A 26,333-nucleotide genomic window follows, 5' to 3' on the forward strand; every position below is an offset into this window, starting at 1 on the left:
TTTCATGAACAGCTGGCCTGACCCATGATAGGTAAGCGTCAGGATCCTTTCTGATTGAAAACAGTATTTCTCATTGTTGAAATGCCAATTGGCCTAATTCTTTTTAATAATCCCCAAGGGATTGTGAATGATGAGCAAGACACATTGTATTTTTCTTTTCTTTTTTTTCCTGCTGTTTCATGGCAGAAGATTGATGGCAAAGCTAGCAAATGGGATAATTCTCTGAAGGCTCCATTTTCTTTCTGCTTCATCAGACAGATAGGCTAGAGAAAAAGATGATTATTAATTTTTTTTTGTGCTCTGGAACATGGTATAAATCCAGAGCAAATATTTTGGTGACGAGTTCATGTTCTGAATGCTTTTTCTCTGAAACAGGATGTCAAACTATAATATTCCAAAAAAGCCACACAGAGTTCTGATAGGAGCGAATATATTTAGCTCCAGGTTGAACTGTGGAATCCTTGATGCTCTCTGAGCTTGTTTGTTTGCTTGAGGATGTTTTATTACGTTGATGTTGTCTAGTTGCATATTAATGAAATGTCTGCAAACAAAGAAGCTCAGGGACCCGCATGGACTCCACAGGCTATAGAATACTTGTAATATAATTTCAACAAAAAAAAATCAATATTGGAACTGTTATCCCAAAACCAGACTGTATATCCCTTCGGCCGATTCGCTCACACAGAGAGGGACTCCTCCGGGTGCCGTCCACTAGGCTGTGCCAGCGGGCGACGCCCAGGGGAAGGGTCTTCTCTGTGATGGGCCCGACCCTCTGGAATGACCTTCCCCCTGACATTAGAACGACTACGGACCTCCGCTCCTTCCGCCGGAAACTCAAAACCCACCTGTTTCACCTAGCCGGCCTGGCCTAATTCCCGCTTTCCCACCTCAGTTTGTATTTTTAAATTTTATGGTTTGGTTTTATGGTTTAAGTTTTTAATTTTTATAAATTTGTACAGGGGATATTTAATTCAATTTTAGTTATGTATATTGTCGATTGTATGGTTTTTAAATTTGTATCTGTACACCGCCCCGAGTCCCTTCGGAGAGAGGGGGCGGTCTAGAAGTTTAATAAATTAATTAATTAATTAAAAATTAATATATATTGTGAAATAGTGGAACGATGTGATCAACGCATTCTGCTTCCCCATATAGAGTGTTCTACCTATAGAAATCTTTTGCTCTCCATTACAAATGTTCCATTTTTTGATGTTCAGGTGCATGGAAAATTTCCTGGGTAAAAGAATTGCATGTACTGCCTGATGCGCTTAAGGAATAAATTGGATCAGAACCCCTTTTTGAATTATAGCAGAATAACAAGAGAATGTCGCAATCGTGATAAATATGACTACTCTTTGCTTAGTACAGGGGTGTCAAACGCGTCACGTGACGTATAGGGACTTTCTTCCCCTTTGCTAAACCAGGCGGATGCCCGGCCAGCACGTAACGCCTGGTCAGGCATGTCCAGGTGGATACTGGCCACACCCGGCCAGCATGTGACACATCCGGGCCAGGAGTTTGACAGCCCTGGCTTAGTAGGTACAGTGGGGGGGGGGGGCGTAGTAGGTACATAGTAGGTACAATGGGGGGAAAATAGCTTGCTAAATGTCTCATCTGGTTTGCTCCAAATTGCGGTATGATAGGCACTTACGGTATTTCTCTCCCTTATTATCTAAAGGCATCGACCAGGGTCAGATGACGTATGATGGCCAACACTGGCATGCTACAGAGACCTGCTTTTGCTGCGCCCAGTGTAAGAAATCTCTGCTCGGCCGACCATTCTTGCCAAAGCAAGGGCAGATCTTTTGCTCCAGGGCGTGCAGCATGGGAGATGATCCAAACGGTTCAGATTCATCAGACTCTGCCTTCCAAAGTGCCAGAGCCAAAGAATCCCGGCGTAGTGCTAAGATTGGGAAGAACAGGAACAAAGGAGAAGAGAATGCCAGCAGCCAGACTAATCAGTTGCAGGTGACCTCCAGCAGACTCTCTGCAGATGTGGACCCTCTGTCTTTGCAGATGGACCTGTTGAGTTTGTCCAGCCAAACTCCGAGCCTAAACAGGGACCACGTATGGAGAAGCAGAGATGAACTCTACCACTACGGGAACAAAATGGATCAGAGTCCATCGCAAAGCCCTTTGCAGCTGCTCAGTCAGTGTAATGTCAGGACACCCTACAACCCAGCACAGACGCCAGGTCCTCCACAAGAACTGTGGGGTAAACATTTCAACAACCCAAAGAGAAGCTCCTCTCTAGCCATGAAAGGACATGGTGGCAGTTTCATTCAGGAATGCCGAGAAGATTATTACTCAGGAAGGCTACGGTCGCAGGAGAGTTACAGTGACATGTCCAACCAGAGTTTTAGTGAAACCAGAGGGAGTTACAAGTATGACCAAGAAGAAGACAGTACCATGACGGAACAACATTGTCGGACCAGGCATCCACTCAGTGCGCTGAAATTCACTGAAAAATTGTCACGCACAGAACAAACTCCTCGGGGTTCAATGGAGTCGCTGGCTCTTTCCAATGCAACAGGTAAGATCTGTGTGTAATACTATTAGTGTATATAATATAATCTGTGTGTAATACTATTATTAGTGTAATAGTGTAATCAGTGGTGAAATGTAAAAAAAATTTGCCACCGGTTTTGGGGCCGTGGTTTGGTGGTGGGGGGAGTCATGTGACTGGGTGGGGATGGCCAACTTTTTTTCACTTTTTAAACCATTTTTTTTCCTGTGGGTTCGGGCGAATAGGCAGGAAAAAATACTTTTAAAATTGAAAAAATAGCTTTTGATGATCGCACAGATTGACAATGCACACCTTCCTATCCTTGACAATAATTATAAATAATAATAAATATCAAAATAAACTTTTGATCCCTGAGGTCATCCGAAATCTGCTGCCTGGGATAACTGTTCTATCTACTGCTTTATGGTAGGTGCTACTGTACAGTCATCAAAGCTATGGCTATTATTACTGAGTCTAAGAACATGGTTAATGCTTAAGAGAGTTTGATAGAGAGTTATGCATCGCCATCAAATCTCTGAATAACGATTGGAGGGAGAGGGAGAGAGAAGCAATGTAATAATCTCATTCAATTATTCTATATCAAGATCCTAAGGAGAGGATAAAGAACTACTGGCAAATAGCAATGATTCAACATGCCTAGTCTGGCCCACTGACTTTAAGCAGAACTCTTCCACAAAGCTCTGCCTATGGGCTGAAGCTTTCTTTTACTCCTCCTCCCTCTGCTGCATCCATACCCTACTTTTGTCCTTCCTGGAGGATAAGAGACATCAGCTGGCATATTCCCCGTGTGTGAGATCATGTTAACTTGCCACTAACCCATGTTCCCTGTTTGAAGATTTGTTCTTTCAATTAAGCTCTTGTTCGCAGGCGCTTGGAAATAAAAATGTATTTATGCAATGTAAGGAAATCATTATCAAGGCATTTCGCCTGTCACAAGAGTAGAAAGATTCCCTCCTCTTTCACTAATTGTAGAGCAGCGGTGTCAAACTCGCATTGTCACAGCAGCATCATGTGACGTATCGGGGCTTTCCCCCCCTTCGCTAAACGGCATGGGCGTGGCCAGTGTGTGACGCATCCGGCCTGCAGGCTGCGGGTTTGACAGCTTGCTGTAAAGGTAGTCCTTAAAAGGAACCTCAATTTTGTCTTTGAATTCCCTGATATGAAACCATACTCAATATTACTCTAATAATATTTCACTCAGGGGTGAAATCCTCCCGTTCGGCCAAACTGGTAGGGACGATTGCCGTTGGTTCTGCGAACTTGAGGTAAACCGCTGCTTTGTGCCTCAGACAACAAAGCAATCTGGCCTGCCTTGGGGTACTTTGCAGGTGGGGGGGGGCAGTGTTCGCTTGGTGCTTAAGCTTTGCAGTAAAACTTCTTGCCTTGTTTTTGATCAAGTGAAGCGAAATGAGGAAGAGAAAAATCCATACCCTGCATGTTAGTTCAGAAGGAAAAGAAAAATATTGGATCTTTGAGCAACACTCAGTGAAAGATATCGATCCTTGGTGGGATGGGCAGGAGATGTGAGGGAATTGGAGGTGCGTGTGAATGTCTGCGTTTGCACATTTTTTGATCACATTGAGTCAAACTTGGGTAGGCTTTAAAGCAAGTTGGGGTTTCATGCAGCTCGGTGCCTTGGTTTTTCTTTCGTGAATATGGACTTTGCTCGGCAACTTTCATGGGTTTAAAAAAAATGGTAGGAAATGTCTATTTCTACCAAGAGGCTACAACTGAAAAACAAGGAGGACTGAAAAGAAAACATTGGGATAGCAGTGGAAATTGAACCAATTGACACCTATAATTTCGTGGCCAAATATGGGCACTTCCACCACCTGCCAGATCATGAGAAAACATGTCTATTCAGTGCCACAGCCATTAAAGAAATTGCTCATGTTTGATTGTCAACTATATGTCCCTCTTAAGATCAGATACTTAACATCCCTCTTGAAAGAACAGCTACTGGGAACTGAATTGCAGATTATCTGATTTCCTCCTGGGCTCTAATCTATAGAGGTGAGCAGAACTGCTTAGTTTGTAATTGAGGCGATTGAACTAAAGACCTGTCATATTGAACAAATTGGGACATCTTGTAAAGGTTTACCTGACTGTTGATTTACCACATTTGTATTTTAGTACAGATAGTCCCAGACTTATAAACATTAGTTTAGTGACCGTTCCAAGTTATAACAGCACTGAAAAAAGTCACATGACAATTTTTTTTTTTTACATTTACAACCGGTGCAGCGTCCCCATGGTCAGATGATCAGAATTTGGATGCTTGGCAACTGGTTCGTATTTATGATCCTTACAAGGTCCCTGGATCATGTGATTAACTTTTGCGACCATCTGATGAGCAAAGTCAATCAGGAAGCCAGATTCACTTAACAACTGTGGCAAGAAAGGTCATAAAACAAGGCAAAACTCACTGGACAATTTTTCTCATTTAGCAACAGAAATTTTGGGCTCCATTGTGGTCATAAGTCGAGGACTACCTCTAGTGTATTTATCTTCTATCTATTTTATCCTGGAATTATATCCGATATGTCAGGCCTGCAGCCATCTTTTCTTTTGGATCTCTGACCTGCCACACTTTCTATTATTCTACTATGCATTTTCTATTGTGGAAAATGGGAGGGGGGGGTTGTAAGGAGTTACATACTAGGTAGCCATAACAAAATTCTTTTTGGAAAGCCAAGGTCATCCTTTGTCTTTGCACCTCTGCACCTGGAAACAATGAAGGACCAGCCTGCGGTACTTCTGCCAGCAAAAACGGAACTCAGGAGGGCCGCTGGTTGCCCCCTTGAGCTCCGTTTTCACTGGCAGAGGGTTGCAGGAGGCCATCGCAGCCAAAAACGGAGCTCAGGAACCCGTTTTTGCTGGCAGAGTGTTCGGGCCTCCACGGACATCCCTGAAACGAGTGACATTGAGCTGGCCATGCACCTCCTGGCCACACACACACCCATGCCCTGCCAAGGTCCAACACAACCCTGATGCGGCCCTCAATGAAATTAAGTTTGACACCTCTGCTGTAGACTGTTGAGTAGTGACCTCTGCCCACCCAGCATGGACATCAAATTGTGTGTGTCAAAGGTGAAACACATTTGTTTATATTCCTTTAAAACGGGATAAGAAGGGTCAGCAGAAAAGTTGTAAATGCACACTTTTAAAAAGAACTAATCTGTCCAATAAAACAATTTCAGTCCATTACCAAAAAATTTATAGATCTTGCCCGAGGAGTAATAAAAATAACATTCTGGGTTTTGCTTTTAACTGATAAGAGTTTATATAGATATGTATCTTAAAATTGGCATTGTCAGTTTGGGAGCTAAGAGATAAACGATGTGCCATTTAAGATGGGCTGGTTGGAGGAAGGGAAGTAGTCTGGGGCTGTGAAATTAATCTTTTGAAACGGCATTTTAACAGGAGGGAAATGGGTGATGGAGTGGACCAATGAAAGAGCTGCCTTAGATTTGGCTTATTTGTCATGCCAACATCTGGTGCTTTTATTCCTTCTCCTGAAGGAGATGGCATTTCTGAGCTTCTTCCCAAGTCAGGTGAATCCGATGGCAACACAACCATGATAATCGGCAATATAACTGTCCAGAAATTGCTGTCATAACTCAGTATCTGTCATGGTGAATGCAACAATTCCGTCGCTCGGTCTTTTTATTTACCTGATAAAACACAGGGAGGAAGGGAGAGAGAGAGATTCTTAAAGGAGCAGTCATTGTAATAGAAAGGAGAATATCCTTGAGAGATTGCAGGTAATATTATTTGAAGAGGAAAAACCAAATGCAGATTATAAAAACAGATAAAAGGTAATGCAGTACAGATAGTCCTCGACTCACTACCACAATGGAGCCCCACAATTCTGTTGCCAAATGAGACAATTGCTTTGCCCCGTTTTACAACCTTTCTTGCCCCTGCTGATCAGTGAATCATTGCAGTGGTTAAGTGGGTAACACAGTGGTTAGGTGATTGTGGCTTCCCCCTTGACTTTGCTTGTCAGAAGGTAGCAAAAGATAATCACATCACCCGGGGACACTGCAACCGTCATAAACATGAAACAGTTGCCAAGCATTCAAATTTTGATCATGTGACCATGGAGGCGCTGCAACAGTCTTTAAGTGTGAAAAATGGTCATAAGTCACTTTTTTCAGTGCCGTTGTACCTTCAAATGGTCATTAAACGAATGGTTATATGTTGAGGACTATATAACTTGGATGTCTTGGGGCAGCTTAAAATGTCTCCAAACTCCAAAAATAAGGAATCATTTCATAATTAATTGAAACACGCTGTTTGGAACATTTTTACTACTAGTAGTAATTACAGATGCTTCTATCAGATCGGACAAATCACACAGCCTTTCTTGGCTACACATGAGCTTGTCCTGCTCTTGTTAATAGGCACCTGAAATGTTAATTGTTGGATTGCAAATCCCGAGGCCAGCCATTTTTGTGGTTGTAAGAGCCACTTTTCCAGCCATGGCTGTTGTTGCCACTCACATATATAATCTGGTTTGCTATTTTTGTTGCTGCCTGTCCACTACAGACAGAATTGCTTTGCTGAAATCCTGACCACCTACAACATTGATGAAATGCTTTGCTTCTCGAAGCTGCATCTGTTACCTTTCTGATGTGCAATCCAATTATAGTGGGGAGGGAAAGAATCAAACTCTTGCCTGTCTGTGTGTCTCTTCCTGCCTGCTTGTTTGCAATCTTTTCCTAGTCTTGTGTGAGCTCTTGTGGTGTCAAAGGATGTTTGTGATTACGTAAAGCTCCTGAGAATAGAATGCTTGCAAATAATGTACCTGATTAAATAACAATAGGTGTATTAATAAGAAACTTTACTTAGGATACAGGAATAGAATCTGATGTTGAAGCTGATGAGACAATGGTCTCTGATAAGTCTGGGAGGGTTTTTCCCCTAATTTTGACACTAGGTAATGAATATAGAAAGGGACGTGATGGTTCAGTGGCTAAGATGCTGAGCGTATAGATCAGAAGGTCAGCAGTTTGCTGGTTTGAATCCCCAGCGCTGCATAACGGAGTGAGCTCCTGTTATTTTTCCCAGCTTCTGCCAACCTAGCAGTTTGAAAGCCATATACAAATGCAAGCAGAAAAATAGGGACCACCTTTGGTGGGAAGGTAACCGCGCTCCGTGCACCTTCGGCGCTTAGTCATGTCGGCCACATGACCACAGAGACGATTTCGGACAGCACTGGCTCTTCGGCTTTGAAACAGAGATGAGCACCGCCCTCTAGAGTCAGGAACGACTAGCACATATGCGCAAGGGGAATCTTTACCTTTACCTAACGAGTATAGAGTTGCAATTTGAATCCCACATCCCTAATTTGGTAAAATGGCATTGAAGCTTAGAGTTTTCCGAAAAAGATCTTGTAAGAAAATTGGGAAGAATGATCATTTAAAAATCTCACTGGCAGTAGCTTTCTTCCAAGAATTCCGTAGTTAAAAAAATACTAATCATGGACTGTGATAAGTTAGGATGAACCTCTTCACCCCCACTAGTTTTTTTTTCCAGATAAGGACTTCTGAATAGTTCTACCAGGAACTACTCCATTTAGTAGTTGGAAGATACTACTCCTTCAACCTAAGTTTAGAAAAAGAAGAAAGATGACTTAAATGTTGCTGCCCAACTCGGAGAATTTCAGAACTTTTGCAACTATTGGCAAATTTGAAAGACGACAAGATGGTTGTATAGTTTGTGTGGAGGCTTGCACATGGGGTCCCAAAAGTGCTTTTTCAAAAGGTGACTGGAATTTGTTTTTATTTGAAGATGTTTCACTTCTCATCCAAGAAGCTTCTTCAGTTCTGATTGAAGCTTCTAAATGAAGCTTCTTCAGTCAGAACTGAAGAGGCTTCTTGGATGACAACCGAAATGTCTTCAAGGAAAAGCAAAGTCCAGTCGCCCTTTGAAAAAGCACCTTGGGGACAACCATGACCTGGATGACTGATAATCTCTATAGATGCATGGGGAAAGTTTAATAAAGAATTCCCTTACAGAACCAATGGTGCCAAATATCTTGATGCAATTTTTTGGGGGAAAGGAGAGTTCAATACACAAACAAAACAAAGGAAAGAAACAATCACACAGTAATAATAACAGAATGAGAAAGTTGGAAGGGACCTTGGAGGTCTTCTAGTTCAACCCCCTGCTCAAGCAGGAGACCCTGTACCATTCCAGACAAATAGTGGTCCAATCTCTTCTTGAAATTCATCATCTTAACTTAAAGATGATGATTATTTTGTATTGCTCACCTAAATAAGCTCTGGGATTTAGGCATCAGTACAGAGAACATTAAGAAAGCAAATGATGTAAAACACCCAGATTCATTGAAAGCTGCCCCAAATCTTGCTGGATAGCAAGAGGAACAGCAAATAAATCAAATAAAGAGACATCTGGGGCATCTGCTTGATAGGCATTTCTTGCTCCTCCTCTATCATAATTTCTTCCTCTTCTATGAGCATGGTCTAAATTTTGAACAAATGTAGATGATAATGAAAATTAGCTTCTTTGACAGGACTGATGGTTGTTTGACCAAACCAGGTTAGTGCTCCATATATGATGGTCAGAGACTAAGCAAGAAATCAGTAACTACCTAATAAGTAAATCTGCCATCCTAACAAACCAGATGAAATTTTAAATCAAAGTCTTAACGTTGTGCTACTGGATTATGTGAAGAAACTTTAGGAGGGAATTAAAGGAGTGAATTCCATTTGTCCAAGCATCTCAGATTGGGTCAATTTATCAAAAGCTACAGGGTTACACCTATGTATCACATTGAAAGCTGGGGTTTCTCATGTGCCCTTTTATGAAATATGTAGTCTATTTCAGTTGAATGTGACCTTCATTTCGGTTATTACAAACGCCTCTGTATTAAATGACTCTAGGCAGCTCGCAATATAAAGAAAAACAAGAGAGAATTGCAATCAGTTCAATAAAAATAGAGTGAAAGAAATAAGCTGGAAAATCCAGACAGCCTACCCCAAATATACAAAATATGACAACGTCTTAAACTGGCAGGTTCCATCCAGCTCACCCTAAAACTAAGATAATGAGGAGACCATTAACGCCTTCCACAATGCCATAATGATGGAGCCATTCCAATATCAAGCCGTTCAAAATTCAAGTATATAAGACTTACATGCTGCTTCATAGTGCTTTTTACAGCCCTCTCTAAGCAGTTTACGGAGTCAGGATATTGCTCCCAACAAACTGGGGCCTCATTTTACCCATCTCGGAAGATTGGAAGGCTGAGTCAACCTTGAGCCTGGTGATATTCGATCTGCCAAACTGCAGCTAGCAGTCAGCTGAAGTAGACTGCAGTACTGCACTCTAACCATTGTGCCACCTTGCCATGGCATAATCATGCCATGTAAGGCAGTAATGGTTTTCTCTTACCTTCGCTACCGGTTTGGAACCGGGAGTGCATGGCACTTCTGCGCATGCGCAGAGCATCCGTGATGACCTCTGGGTGGGTGGGTAGTGCCTCCCACCGCCGCCACCGGTTCACCCAAACCGGGGCGAATTGGCAGAATACCACCTCTTATGTAAGGCAGAGCTCCCAAACCCCTTGTTCACAGACCAGCACTAGGCCATGACATGCCAGAAACCGGGCCCGTACAAACAAGCTAAGCCCCATCCATGGGATGGATGCAGGCAGCATGCAAACCACGCCCCCTTCAGTCCGGGGAAAAACCTCTCTCCATGGAAGGGGTCCCTTGTGCCCAAAAGGTTGGAGGCCTTTGAGGGAAGGGGTTTATAGGTGATAACTCCTTGAATCACACTTGGAAGCACACTGGCTATCACAAACGAGCGGTATCCCATGAATATGCTGTGCCAAGTCCACCACCACCCAGGCTACTGCATTCTGAACGAGTTGAGACTCTTCTGGATTGTTTCCAAGGGCAGCTCCACACAGGGCACATTGCAGTAGTTAAGCGATGAGGTGATCGGATACGTTTTGATTGGGGCATTCTATTTATTAAGTGATTTCTTGAGGGGACTTTGGTCCAGAACTTGTAATATGCATTGCAGGTAGTCCTCAACTTAAGACCAGAATTTGGGACCCAGAATTTCTGTTGCTAAACAAGGTGATTGTCAAGTGAGACGAACCATTTTTACGACCTTCTTTGCCGTGGTTGTTCAGGAAATCAGTGCAGCAGTTAAATGAATCATGCGGTCATTAAACAAATCCAGCTTCCCCCATTACTTTGCTGGTCAGAATCTACTTGGGAAGGTCTCCAATCCCATCCACGCTGCAACCGTCCTAAACACCATGCCAGTTTGCTAAATACCTTAATTTTGATAGCGTGGTCATGGGGATGCTGCATCGGTCACAAGTGTGAGAACCGTAAGTCACTTTTTTCAATACTGTTGTAAGTTCAAATGATTGTTAAGTCAATAACTCCCGGTTACTCTCAACATTCCTCATTTTCTCCCATTCTTCCATCCACAGTAGGGATTTACTCTGGCTTCCTTTTTTGCTCCTGACCCCTAACCTTAGCTCTGATTTTTAAGGCCCTGTGGTTAGCCATTCCCCACTCCTAACTTGCTGTGACCCTGTTTTTATAGGATGATGAGTAGGACAGGAGTGTCTTTTCCTTCCCTGTTTTTTTTCTCCTTTTTGCACTTTGCTCCTTCTCTTGTCCGTTCCACCCACCCACCCACCCACAGGATCTGAGTCTCTCTCTCTCTCTCCCCCCCCCCTTATGAAATTCCCTTCCTACTCTGGCTGCACATATTCTTGGATGCACTTAAGAAGATTTAAAAACATATTTATTGAATGGAGCAGACTGCTGGGAGTGGCTGTGAACAGATGGTGAGAATGGCACTAGGGCTGTTTTGATGTAAATCTTATTAGCCAAGTTAAATGTCAGATAGGTTTAGGATTTTATAATTGTGTAAGTGTGACTGCAAATACATCCTGGTGTGTTTTGATTTTACTTTTATGCAGTTTTAACTGCGTAGTTTTTGTTAGGGTTTTTTAAAAAAAATGCGGTTGAACTGCAGCCCATGGAAGGGGGATTATAAAAAGGGGGGGGGGGGTTGTTTCTTTTTTATTTCCTTAGTTTATTGTTTAAGGTGCAGTCAGGTAGCCAAACTAAGCATACAGCTAAACAGATCATATCTTTCCTGACCTGGCACCTTCTGAATACTGGACTGCTATATTGCCATCATCCTCAGCCAATACTCAACATGGATTCTGCTTTTCTTACTGACCGCTTTTTATCTACATACTTCTCTGGAGTGTCTTCCTTGCCAAATGCTTTTCCTTTCATGCTCAACAGTTGTTTGTTATTGTACTTTTCAAAGTTTTAAGGCATTTTGGCTATGGAAAAAAACACTTCTAAGTCATGAGGAATTTCTTAAGTTCTTTGTACTGGGGGTGGGGAAGGGTGATCTTCCTATGCATGCAGTGGATACCCTGTTTCTCTGAAAATAAGACCTCCCCAGGTAATAAACCCAATCGGGCTTTTGAGCGCATGCGCTAAAATAAGCCGTCCCCCCCAAAATAAGCCAGAAGTTGTGAATGCCCCAACACTGGAAGTTTTTAAGAAGATGTTGGATAACCATTTGTCTGAAATGGTATAGGGTTTCCTGCCTAGGCAGGGGGTTGGACTAGAAGACCTCCAAGGTCCCTTCCAACTCTGCTATTGTATTGTATAGTTGTATCTGACTCTAGAGCACAGTGCTCATCTCCATGTCTTGGCCAGCATTGTCTGAAAACATTTTCTGTGGTCATAGGGCCAGCGTGCCTATATGCACATGGCACATAGTATGCTGTTACCTTCCCATTGAAGTGGTACCTGTTATCACATTTGCATGTTTTTGAACCATGGGGAGTGCAGTGGTTAGAATGCAGTACTGCAGGCTACTTCTGCCTGCTGCCTGCAATTTGGCAGTTTGAATCTCACCAGGCTCAAGGTTGTCTCAGCCTTCCATCCTTCCGAGGTCGGTAAAACGAGGAGCCAGATTGTTGGGGGAAATTATGCTGACTCTGTAAACGTATTGTGGGCTGTAAAGCGGTATCTAAGTCTAAGTGCTATTGCTAGGTAGGCAGGAGCTGGGGCTAGGAGCTGGGGCTAGGAACAGGAGCTTACCCTGTTGCGTGGCACTCGGATCTCGAACCCAGGCTGTCAGCTGAGCCATCGTGCCCACTAATGAGTTCAGTAGAATTCCCTCCAAGATAATGTGGGAGGGTCACTGCAAGATGACACCATCACTTTAGTCATTGTGTGGCTTTTGTCCTAGTTTGAAATGCCTTCACAATGGGAAGATAATGGAAAGGTAGCAATCAGAACATATAGTTGCTCAAAATACATAACACCACTCATCCATCTGCTTTTAATCCATCTCCAAAAACAGTCCAAAGCATTTTGCTGTCTGTGGTGAACAGCAAGATGTTCTTTCCTCTCTCTTTTCATAATCCGAAGCTAATTGCATTTGAAGTTGAGTTTTCCTTTAACATCAGCAATGGGGGCAACTCTACCTGAAATAAGCCAGACTAGATAATTCCAGTTAGACAGCATGGCACTGTTCCACTCTTTTCCATTTCTGCCCAATGTTTCATTGTCTCTTGCTTGAAATGACTCCCTTCTCATATCTAATGATAGGGTCTTCAGAAACATTGCCATGGGCTACTTATAATATGTTAGGGAAAGAGTTAACCATGGACCTAGTGGAGTTTGGCCTCACCAGGCCCATACTAACAGAGGACCTGCACGGAGGAGGGGCTGAAAATGTTTTTTATGTGACTTATAAGAAATAATTTAAGAACAAAAAGTTGATTAATAGCATCCTTTCTGTGCCAGATTCTCCAGGTGTTTGTTTCTAAATCATGTGAGCTACTATTTTTGGCACTAGGATAGCGCTGTGTAGGTAACTTGTTTTAGCTCAGGAAGTTGGACCAGTGTTACAACAGGTGTTTCACCTACCTGTTTACAGTAAGCTGAATGAAGATTCTGGCGGTCGAGAAGGCCTGGAGTTCCTTTATTCTGAACGAATGTACATGTTAGGACAAATCTATGGTGCTCCGTGAGTTAATAATTAGAATGAGGAATAGTGATTGCATGATTCTTACAGCAAACTTTTTATAGGTTACATCAGATGTAAGAATCTTCATACATACTGTGTGACCCTATTGTTTATCTGTTTATACATCTAATGCATTTAATCTAATTGGGGTAGGGATTAAAATAGATGCAGCTTTATTGACTATGCCAATTGTGTATCTTGATCCAAGGCTTTGCCAATGTTTACATGCTCTATTATGTCCATTGTGATATTACTAATGTGAGGATTCAGGAGGTATTCAAAAAATAATATTTGAGCAGGTGCCACTATGGATCTTTCGTGACCAAGAGATCCCATTTTATGAAGCACCCTTCCCTAAATTCTTTTTGATTATTTGTCTTCTTTCAAGAGTCCTTGACTATAATTCTCATTTCTTAGTAGAATAAATACATTTTTAAGTTCTCGTTCCTGTTGCAAGATATTAAAAGAATGGTCTCCTAATTCTAGTTGAAGTTGGCAAGCATATCTCCAACACTACAGCTGTTTATAGTAGAAATCCCTTCAAATAATTCCAAGGTGCATTTTTACAAATATTTGGGATTTGTTATTCGGGTCGCTAATTGATTTTACAACTGCAGTAGTTAGCAAGTTACGCCTTTTGCCTTTCTTAGGATATTGCTGTGAATTGCTTTGACAATACATAAATTAACTATCTCAACAATTTTTCATGGGGATGATGAACAAGATATGATTTGACCTTGATTTTTATGTAAGAGTTTTTAGCACATAAGCGCTACCATCACCATTCCTGCCACGATTATCTTCAACAATATTTCTTCAACTCAGTAGCAGCCTGCAGAATTGACTTCCTTTAGAACTGATTTTTGAATTTCTCTTAAGTGCCGTTTAATTTAACTTTACTATATGGGTCATCTATAGATGAAAGAGATCCGAAACTTTCACAATTAAGTTTGGGTGTTTAACATGCAAATGAATCCAGCTTTCCAGATTGTGCTAGAAATGCATGATAGTCATTATTAATTACCACATAGTTTTAAAATGCAATTATGCCATTTCTTATAATTATGTAATTATAATTCATAATTATCAAAACACATTTGATGTGTTTAGCTTTGACAAGCAGAAGAGGATAGGGCAATCTCTTGTAATCTTTTTAATATCTTAGGGGTAAATAGGTAAACGGGTTAGGAGCTAAAATACTTTTTCTATTGGCAAATTAACAGCAGTAGTTTAACAAACATGAGAAAGTACACATTGTGTTTCTTATGTTAAATTAACATAATCTGTGACACAAAGCAGTGTGTTTGCCCTGTAGGCAGTAAGCAGCTAATTCACAGATTCCATTGTGGATGTGAAAGAGCAACTAATCCAGATTCTGATGTGAATCCTGTACATGGGTGTGAATGGACAATTAATCCAGATTCCAGTGTAGATCTTATATATTGGATGTGCAGCATGGAATGGAAAAAAGGTGATTCGGTGTCTAGAGTGACCATACACTCCTCTTTCTTTAAACTTTTAAGGATGCTGCCCTTGGAAATTAGGCAAGCTAGTCTTTACAAAGAGAGCTTGGTTATACAGAAAATGTGGCCACATAGATAAGAGATGGGGGGGGGGGGGAGATGGAAAGAAAGGCAAAAGGAAGGAAAAGAATTGCAGAAGAGTGAAGAAGAATTAGAAGTTGTGAAAAAGAAGAAGCCAAAAAAAGAAGGGAATTTAAATCCTAAAAATGCAAAGAGAGAGCTTAAGAATGACAGTGGCGAACAGTAGAGTGAAGCACATCCATCCCATGGTTGGATGGAAAATAAATATATAATGTATATCTGGGGAAAGTCCCCAGGCTCTAACTTACTTGGCCACGAGGCCTCAGCAAACATTTAACAACCATATTCCCTCTCCTGTTGTCTTCAGCAATCCTTGCAAATAGCAATGGCAGTTTGACCAGAGGTGGTATTCAGCAGGTTCTGACCAGTTCTGGAGAACCGGTAGCGGAAATTTTGAGTAGTTCAGAGAACTGATGAATACCACCTCTGAGTGGCCCCACCCCCATTTATTCTCTGCCTCTCGAGTCCCAGCTGATTGGGAGGGAATGGGGATTTTGCAGTAACCTTCCTCTGGAGTGAGGAAGCAATGGAAAGTTTACAGTATCCTTCCCCTGCCATGCCTACCAAGCCACGCCCACCAATCCAAGCCACGACCACAGAATCGATAATAAAAAATTTTTTGAATCCCACCACTCTGTGACCCTAGACTTTTAAGTCGCCTTGGACAGCAAGATGGATGGCATATAAATGTAATAAATAAAGAAATAAAAGATAACAGGAAAAGTTTAAAGCAGAATATAGTATTTACCAGCTGGAAGTAAATAATAAAATAAAATAATAACATATAGAACTGAGGACTATAGAATATATAATGATGGCTGATAGAGCACTTTATTTATAAAGGAAAAATATAAGATATGGCCAGGGTGTCTGCAGTGACTGTCACTAGCTTCAAAATTGTGGTATTGCACACATGAGTGCACTGTTGATCCCCCCCCCCCCCGATTCCAGCTGTCATTGTGAAGCCAACAACTGTGTCTTTGCTCTCCCCTGGATAAGATTCTAAATACAACTTTTAAAAACAAGACGAGAAACTTTAAAAAAAAACATTGCCTTTATGTTTTTTTAACATTTTTCTATAAATACCCATTTAGATAGGAATTATACTTGCCTCCCCTCATCTCTGCATAGTACCATCCTATATCTATGGCAGTGGTGGGTTTCAAATTTTTTTAGAACCTCTTCTGTAGGTGTGGCCTGCTTTGTGGGAGTGGCTTGCCAGCCATGTGACTGGGTGGGCGTGGCTTGTAAAACTTGTAAAATGTAATGGAACTCACTTAACAACGCTCTTGCTTAGCAACCAAAATGTTGGCTCAGAAACTCTGGCATTGAAATGTGCAAGTCTTAAAGCTGTCAAGTTACAAGACCTTTGCAGCCCTAACCCTTTAGAAAAAATAACCCAGGGGTGTTCAAACTTGACATCTTTAAGACTTTAAGGTTTAGATAGGACTCTAAGAGGAGGGCGGGGCGATTGGTGACCCAGCCAATCAGTGAGCGGCAGGCGGGGCAAGGGTGGTGCGGACGGGCTGGGGGAGGGAGCTGGAACCGGTTCTAAATGGCATGGTAGATTTGTGGAACCTTTTCTATAGAAGAGGTTAGAACTGGCAGGAACCCACCCCTGATATATGATATAGATAGTTCTCAAGTTACAACTGTAATTGAGCCTGCAATTACAGTTGTAAGTCATGACAGTCGTAAAGCAGTTCACTGCATGACCAGACACAATTTTACAATTTTGGGATGGTTGATCATTAAGCAGTTTTGCCAAAAACCAGAAATATATGCCTGTTTCCAGAAAAAAACATAAATCCATGTGACAGGGGTTGAAAGAAGCTATTGGAACTTTGTAAATAGGTCATAAATGGCTTTTTTAAGGGTCTTGTCAACTTCGCAGAAGCCATTTTCCTGTCCCTCAGTTGCCATACAGATGGGGAAGGAGGTTGGATGCCTTACTAGACACAACAGAGAGCTTTCTCGTAGGAACCAAGGTCATCTCTATTGGTAACAGATAAGATGGGGAAAGATCTTGGCTGGACAGCCCACCAATTGGCCAACGTGACCTGTGAAAGTCGGGGATGGGGTTATTTCCTATTTTAATTATACTTGAAAGCATGGGAATTATTTAGACTTAGTTTTTCTTTAGAGCCGTGCCGATATGATGTACTCAATAAAGAGTTCTTTGAGGAGGATTCTAGTATTGAGAGTTCTGATTTGCTTGGGTTCATTAGTCAGAAACTTGACAGGTCTTTCATAACTTCAAATGCTCACTGCAACCAGTCGTAAGTTGAGGTTAAGTTGCTATCAGTATGAGGATGTTAGTTTGTAAAAAGCAGTACATTGGTTTGCAGGGCCACTTGTGAAAATGGATATTCGGATCCTTCGAATTCCTAAGGCTTTTTTGTGAACTGTTGCATAAGGAAGTTAGTTTCACCAGTAGAGCAATTTATGATCCCATTTTACCGGCACTCCCAGAGGTGGTGATAGAATCTGGTCTATGGTTGTAGTTTGGAAGAGAGTGGCTCAGATGCTGTTGTGTAAAAGAATCCGTTTTGTGCGTTAACCCCACACTCAAAAGTTTGCTTTAACTCTGGCTCATTTGAAAGAAACCACTGTGAGTTAAAAGGACCAATTTTACGGCTGTAGAATGTAGTTGAGTTTCTTAAGCCAAAGAAGGATCTCTTAAGCCAAAGAAGAGAGAAAAAGAGTGAGCTGGTCCTGATTTGCAAACTTTTTTTTTTATTATTATAGTTAAGTAAATCTTGTGTTCATTGAGTTCATCCAGCTTCCAAAATGACTTTGCTTGTCAGAATCTGGCTAGTAATTGCATCATATGATCCTCCGGGATGCTGCAGTTGTCATAAGTACATGGTTGCCAAGCACCTGAATTTTGCTCACATAACTGTGGGGATGCTGCAATGGTCGTAAGTGTGAGTCACTTTTTCCGGTGCCATTGTAATTGGAACAGTTGCTAACCTGTACAACAAAATGCATTTTTGCGGTAAGCCTGAAGTACACAAACTATATCCAGTCCATAACTGGGGAATGTATCTTTTTGTTCCTCTGCGTCCCAAAATTCAGGACTGAATTGAGGGGCTAGATCAGGGGTGTCAAACTCAAGGCCCGGGGGCCAGATTCAGTCCGCGGAGCCTCTGCCAGCAAAAATAGAGCTCAGGTAGGCTGCACACGGTGTCCCCGAGCTCCGTTTTTGCTGGCATAGAGCTACAGGAGGCTGTCGTGGCCGAAAACGGAGCCTTGATGGGTGACGTCAAGCTAGGCACACACACACCCGCCCGTCTGAGACCAAATGAAATGGGTGTCAATCTCAATGAAATTGAGTTTGACACCCTTGGTCTAGTTCTTGAAAGCTAAACCTATCATCCCTAATCCTTCTCACCGTTAAAAGTGGTGGTTAGAGTGGTTATCATTCTTGATTGTGGAGTTGGTTGCAGGTCAGACTGAATGCAGAAAAGGCATTATTAAGGCACCCTTCAAGAAATCTTTCCTTTTTGGAACCCATCACATCTATATTATTGTTGAATTCCAAAGAGACGAGGCCGGAGGAGGAGGAATACATTTATTTTCCACCACGGAATGGAGCCAGCCTCTTCTCAGTGAGGAAAATCAAATGCCTTCTTTGCACTAAGATCAGAAGTGGGCAGTTGTAGAGAAATTCCACTCTTGATTTGCCTGTTCCAAAATTCAGTGTTCCAGAAAAAGTAGACTTTGTAATCTTTTTTTTTTAATTTCCTGTTACACAGCATGCCCATCCTTCTTTCTCTGGTAAACTTTACATAAGAGACACTGGGTTTTTAAAAGCCTCATTCATTTGAATTCTTTGGAGCCAAAGGAATAACCTGGCATGCTTGCAAAAAGACCAAAACCGCAAGACAAGTTGGGGAAGAGAATGCATGTGGTTGAGTCCCAGCAAGATCAGACTTTTTCCAAAGCTTAATTCTTTGCAAAGATCAAAAAATTACAATAATGAGGTCTTTTCCTACCAGTTCCTCAAAGTTAATTTCTTAATCCTTTAGAAAAGATAATTACAGTTATGGGCTTCTAAGCCTCATTTGCAAACTTTGCTCAGTGCATCCTTTCTTGAGTTCAGAACTTTAGGTAGAATATGCCAGACACGTAACAGTTTCCACTTCAAAAATAAAATACCAATTTTGGGTTTCGTAACATTTTGCTGCAGCTGCCTTCCCATAAATACGTGTCTTTTTAAAGATTGTGTACACTGCTATTTCTCCTGGCTGTTTTTCTGTCTGACTGCTGTTCCCAGCTACCTCAATACAATGGTGATAGTAGCTGATTAGGATTTACCGTATTTTTCAGAGTATAAGACACACCTTTTTCCCTCAAAAAAGAGGCTGAAAATCAGGGTGTGTCTTATACACTGAATACAGCATTTTTTGCCTCCAGAAACCCCGCCTCCTTCACCAAAATGGCTGTGCATACCCTTATGGAGCCTTGCAGAGAATTTCTGGGGGTTGGGGAGGGCAGAAATGAGCAAAAAACGGGCTGTTTTTTATTCTTTTTTGGGGTGGCCCACCCACTAGGAGCACTCTACAACCCTCCTAAAGGCTATTCATGCCCTTTTTTAAAAAAAAAAAAACAGGCCCATTTTTTGCAAAAACGGGCTGTTTCAGGGAAGTTTGTAGAGTGCAAAAACTTTTCTTTTAATTTGCCTCTTCAAAACCTTGGTGCGTCTTATACTCCAAAAAATACGGTACTAAATCAATAGGATGACTTCATTGGCAATCCAATGTAACGTGCTCCTGACATCAAAAGTGTAAGTGAAGGCGATTGACAGCAAGAGCATATAGGTTCCCTGTAAACATTTTCCCAGGGGGAAATTAAAAAAAAAACATGAAATGTTGGCACTGATGAAAATGTTAAGAGAAGTTTGAGTTCAGCCTTAAATATTAAGCAACCACTGTAATGATATTACTCTGATCAAAGCTTTAAAAAATTGACAGCTGCAAGTGATCAGAATAACATTGCAATTATCCCAAGGGCTGGTACTGGAAAGTAGCATCCCCTTCCACTTTCTCATTTTGTCTGCCTTAGATTATTCAGCAGCCCCTTTCATATCGAATTCGTTTCCTTCCAGTACAATTGCTAGGTTAACTTACATCCCATGACAGTTCTTTTGAATAATAAATCCAGTAGGGAATGCTGATAGGGTACAATCTCTCATGCAGAAAGAGCTTGGGTTGGACAGGGTGATTTGGCACTTACAAAACGGAGGGGTGTTGTGCAAGAATTTGTTGGTGGGGTGACAAGTGCTTTGAACTATGACACAAGCGGACACACAACCTCCCTCCGGATAAGAATCATAAGTTTTAACGTTTGGACATATTAAATATTTTAAAAGACCAAATGTTATACATCCCTGCTTAATGTGGGCAGCAAACCATCTCTAAATTTCAGTATTCAATGGCACCGCAGTGAAAGGAATTGAGGAGCGAATCTTGAACCCTTACGAGACTATGATCTGCAGTCCAGCCAGAAAGGGTTTCAGCTTTAGAAAGTCCATGTTCGAATCCCCCACTTAGCTGTAAAGAAGGTAAGGCAGAAATATAACTAAAAATAACCTTGGGAGGGGGGGGATCCATCTGTTATTCTCATAGCCAATGGTTGGGTTGTTGTTTTTTAAAAAAACAACACACACACAGCGAATTCATTCCCTCTGCTATGCGGGGGCTCAATGCAGTTACTTGGCAGCGAGAGAGAGAAAATTGCAGTGTGCATCTGTTCTGGATCAATGGAATCTACTTCGCTTTCCAATAGCGGAGATTTGAGCTGACAACTCTTGAAAGTAAGGCCTAGATCCGATCCTGGTTACCTCAGCCTCTCTGCCTTGTTACATACGTGAGTGTATCCCTAGCGTTAGAAATTTCAGTTCGTCATCCTTCAGCCATGTTGTTTGGCTGCTGAATGCAACAGAAATTGCAGCTCTGGCTTTTCAGAAACCCCCGGAAGCGAGTCATTACCAAAAGTCTGGAGAGAAACACGCAGACACAATTAACTTCCTCTCTGCGGCACACCCCACAGACCAGAGCTGTTAGAAGCCTGAAGAGTAAGTTGTTCTTATTGTAAAGGCCCGGAGAAGAATGTGCAGCTAGTTACCCACCCTGACGGATGAGATTGTTGCTGACCCAGCCGCCGCCTCATGCTGACACCGAACAGGCAGAACAAACCTTTTCGTTGGTTGGTTGGTTGGGGAGACAAGGCGTACCTTTAAGACGAATTTATCTGTGTACCCATCAAGCCAGGAAAACTGGCTGGCTTTCATTTCATCCCTCCGCCTGGCTGGCAATAGGTTACAAGCAAAATGCCAGATAGGATCATAGGGAAAGTGCTCACCTTCAAAAGAAAAACGTGTCTGAAACTGAACGATGGCTTTGTTCCTTACAAATTGTCAAGCGTGTTGTTTCTGGATCCTGGTTCTACACAGTCCTCGGCTTACGACCACAATTTGAGCCCAAAATTTCTGTTGCTAAGTGAAACATTTGTTAAGTGAGTTTCCCCCCCCCCCTTTTATGACCTTTCTGACCCCCATTGTTAACTGGAATCACTGCAGTTGTTAAGTTAGTAACACAGTTATAAAGTGAATCTGGCTTCCCGATTGACTTTGCTCGTCAGACGGTCGCAACAGGAAAAATCACATGACCCTGGAGCTGCCCTGGGGAGATAGCAGAAGCTGATCACATGACCCCAAGGCCCTGCAACCGTCGTAAATATGAATCAGTTGCCCAGCATCTGAATTTTGATCATGTGATCATTGGGATGCTGCAATGGTTGTAATTGTGAAAATATATCATAGGTAGCCTTTTTCTGTAACTTTGAACGGTCACTGAGTGAACTGTTGTTAATTGAGGACTACCTGTATAAGTCGAAGTGATATTGCTGTTGACATTATGAAGAATGTAGATTGATGGCTACAAAACCAGTCCAAAGCCCAGTCCAGAGACCCTGGGACTCTGTTGTGTTTTAGCAATTGTAAGAAGAGAGGGGGAGAGAGAGAGGAAGGGAGGAGAGAGAGATACAGGAAGAGAGACAGAGATGGAGAGAGAGACAGGGAAAGAGAGAGAGAGACGGAGAGAGAGAGACAGGGAGAGAGAGACAGAATGAGAGGGGAGAGAAAGACAGGGGAGAGAGATAGGGAGAGAGAGGGAGAGAGAGAGAGAGACGGAGTGAGAGGTGGAGAGAGACAGGAAGCGTGAGAGAGACAGGGAGAAAGAGGGAGAGAAAGGGTTTGGGAGGAATTCCCAAATAGGCTCACCTTGAAGCCACATGAAGTTTCCTCACTGTGAACTGAAAATTTAACTTTTGCTATCTGAGTTTTGCTATAGCTGAGCCAGAAGAAAATTGGCTCAAGTGCCCCATACCAAGGGCAGCATGGGATTGCTGAGGTGCAGCCCTACTCCAGGAGTAATGCCAAAGTCCCAGGCAGAAGTGTACGACAACTCATATTGTAGCCTCCAGCTGCTGCTGGAAAAGAGCATAGTTCGGTGTTCGGTTATCTGCTTTGCATACAAAGCAATTTCAGCTGGATACCTGGAGTCTCTAGCTAGACTTGGGAATCGCATATTAATTTCTAGAGCAGTCTTTAAGAATGAGTGATTAAAGGGATGGGATGTGTTTAGTCCTGACAAGCGAAGATTGAGGGGGACTCGAGGGTAATACAGAGAATAAGAATGTAACCTGTTCTTTATCATCGTATTAGGTCATAATTGGTTAAAGTTACAGGGAGGAAATTTTGAACGTCGGGGAAAACCTCTAATGATAAGGACAGTTTGAATAATGAAACCAATTGTTGGAGTGATTGTGGGCTCTTCATCATTGGTTTTAATCAAGCAGAGACAGGGCAGACACAGGTCAAGAATAGTTGGGAATCCATTTCAGTTGGAGTCCTGCAATCAGCAGGCGTTTGGAATCGATAGACTGAATGGCTCCTTCAAACCTTCTGATTCTGGGCTCTCTGTCTTACAGACAGTACCATACTGAGATAATAGATCAATTGACCGACCTATCAGTTGCTAATACTTTTTAAAAGAGCCATAAAGATTGGTCCGTGTGTGTGTAGGTGAAGTGAAGAGTTGGATGATCCAAGCTTTGGACTAGTCTGAACATTGGAGTTGAGAACAAGTTGACTCAACTCTTTGTCTCTTTGTCTCTTGTGCCTCCTTGATTTTCCTTTTTTTTTTTTTTTGTTATGCTACTGCAATCTGTTTTAGATCTTTCTGTTTTCTTTATATATTGGCTCCGTTAATTTCTGCAGATTTCAAGTTTGTTCTCAAATGAAGCATTGTTCTGATGTAAACAAGTCACAGGCAGGTTCACATCAGAACATTCCTGACATAGGGAACAAAACGAACCAGAATTCTACCACTTTAGTTTGTGTGTGTGTGTTTCTTTGTGTGTGTGTTGTTTGTATGTACAAGGTAGATGCAAACCACAAGGGAAAGGGAAAGGTTCCCCTCGCACATACGTGCTAGTTGTTCCTGACTCTAGGAGGCGGTCCTCATCTCCGTTTCAAAGCCGAAGAGCCAGCGCTGTCCAAAGACGTCTCCATGGTCATGTGGCCAGCATAACTAAATGCCGCAGGCGCCCGGAACACTGTTACCTTCCCACCAAAGGTGGTCCCTATTTTTCTACTTGCAATTTTACATGCTTTCGAACTGCTAGGTTGGCAGAAGCTGGGACAAGCAGCGGGAGCTCACTCTGTTATGCGACGCTAGGGATTTGAACCTCCGACCTTTCTGATTGACAAGCTCAGTATCTTAGCTACTGAGCCACCTCATCCCTTATGCAAACAATAGAGAAGATATAAAAATATCCTTAGAGGAAACTTTTCTCTAAAAGGTTTATTCTTCTTGAAAAGTGGCTATTGATAAGTAGCAGATATGGTGCGAAATGCTTCTAAAACGGTTCTTCACATTATTTGCAAATTGAAAAATATAAGATGTCTGAGCATAGGAAATGAACATGCATGCTCCAGAAATATCAGTGGGCTTCTGATTATTTCTTATTTTTCTCAGTGGACTCCTGCAGTATCACTCAAGGCTTTCTGAAGAATATATCTATAAAATATTTTATGTACCTTTATTTTAGAGGTGCTAAGCTGCCCTTAATTTGTAACCTACATCCAGAAGACAATTATTTCAGGGTTCCTATGCTGCCAAATATACGATGGATTCTTAAGGAAAAAAATCGGCTTCAATGGCAGGGGTTCCAGGACAACTGAAAGTACCAGTAGTCCTTGACTTACAGCAATTCGTTTAGCGACCATTCAAAGTTCCAAATGGAACTGAAAGAAGTGACTTATGGTTGGTTTTACGACTATTGCAGCATTCCCATGCTCATGTGATCAAGATTTGGGCATATGTTTATGATCACCATTTGCAACCTTCCCAGCCAGCTTCTGGCAAGCAAAGTCAAAGGGGGAGGCCAGATTTGCTTAACAACCTCATGATTCACTTAACAACTGCAGTGATTCACTCAACAACTGTGGCAAAAGTGTTTGTCAAATTAAGCAGAGTGGCCTTGCTTAGCAACAGAATATTTTAAGCTCAATTGTGGTTGTAAATCAAGGACTGGCTATATGCTTTAATCTAACTTTAAACTTAAATACCATATATTTTTGGAGTATAAGACGCACCGGAGTATAAGACGCACCAAGGTTTTGAAGAGGCAAATTTTTAAAAAAGCACTCTGCAAACCTCCCCAAATCGCCCATTTTTTTCTCCCAAAAAGGACATGAATAACCCTTAGAAGACTTGTAGAGTGCTCCGGGAGAGGGGGTGAGCAAAAAAACTGCCTGTTTTTTGCCAAAAAAAGGGCATGGTAGCCTCTTGGAAGCTTATGGAGTGTTCCTGGGGGCTGAGGGGGACAAAATTAAGGAAAAAATGGCCCGTTTTTTGCTCATTTCTGTCCTCCCCAGCCCCCAGGAGCTCTCTGACAGCCTCCTACAAGCTATGCATGGCCATTTTGGTGAAGGGGCGGGGCTTCAGGAGGCAAAAAATGCTGTATTCAGTGTATAACACGCACCTAGATTTTCAGCCTCTTTTTTGAGAGAAAAAGGTATGTCTTATATTCTGAAAAATACAGTAATATAAAGTTTGCAGATTTCATTGTTTTCAGTTGTGCCCATGGCCACATTCTTGAAAACTTCTGAAGGGCAGCATACAGTGAGAGGCCATGAATTGTGATGAGGATTTGTCCCCTCCAAATTCAGAAATGTCAGGAAGAGATGACAGCTTCTTGAAGCCTTGTTTATAGATTTCTGGAATACCTTGAAAGAACCGCTATGAGGTGCTGGATTAGGTTAATATTTATTCTAATTTAATAGAGTTCTTATGTACTTATTTTTAATAAGTGCAATGGTATTAATAAAACAAGTGAAAAAACAGCCATTGAAGGACAGTCCATCCCCATTAATTTTGCCCATTGTGTAAGCTCAAGGTTGACTCAGTGACATCAAGACTCAAGAGTCTCGGTGGCGCAGTGGTTAGAGTGCAGTACTGCAGGCAACTTCTGCTGACTGCCGTCTGCCTGCAATTTGGCAGTTCAAATCCCACCAGGCTCAAGGTTGACTCAGTCTTCCATCCTTCCGAGGTAGGTAAAATGAGGACCCAAATTGATGGGGGGCAATATGCTGACTCTGAAAAATCACTTAGAGAGGGGCTGTAAAGCACTGCAAAGCGGTATATAAGTATAAGTGCTATTGCTATTGACTCAGCCTTCCATCTTTCCAAGGTCGGGTAAAATGAGAATCCAGATTGTTGGGGTCAATATCCTGACTCTGTAAACTGTCTAGAGAGGACTGTAAAACACTGTGAAACGGTATATAAATCTAAGTGTTATTGCTATTGCTATGGGCACACACATAGTTGATGCAATCCAGATCTTCTCAACTGTCAGTTGTCATATTGTGGGTTCAAGGACTTGTGTAGTCCCTGCCTTCAGAAACCACCCTCCCTCCACAATATGTATCTCACCTCATAAATGTCACATAAGTACCCAGAGACCTGCTTCTATTCCCATGCTTAGATTGTTTATGGCAGGGGTGCCAAACTTGCATTGTCATGGCATCGTCATGTTTATTGTGACTTTTTTCCCCTTCGCTAAACTGGGTGTGG

At 42.0% G+C, this 26,333-nt stretch overlaps 1 protein-coding gene across 6 annotated transcripts in view; it reads left to right on the top strand.

The window, feature by feature from the left end:
• The window catches only part of PRICKLE2 (prickle planar cell polarity protein 2), a 368,745-nt gene that overhangs the window by 314,762 nt on the left and 27,650 nt on the right, over positions 1-26,333 (top strand). For all 6 annotated transcript variants that reach the window (XM_081942744.1, XM_081942747.1, XM_081942745.1 and 3 more), the window contains one exon: positions 1,679-2,533. In XM_081942744.1, the coding sequence (XP_081798870.1) occupies positions 1,679-2,533 (855 nt within the window). The remainder of the gene's footprint in view (positions 1-1,678; positions 2,534-26,333) is intronic.

This window comes from Natrix helvetica, assembly GCF_964273705.1.
Source record: "Natrix helvetica genome assembly, chromosome: 1".
Taxonomy (NCBI): Eukaryota; Metazoa; Chordata; class Lepidosauria; order Squamata; family Natricidae; genus Natrix; species Natrix helvetica.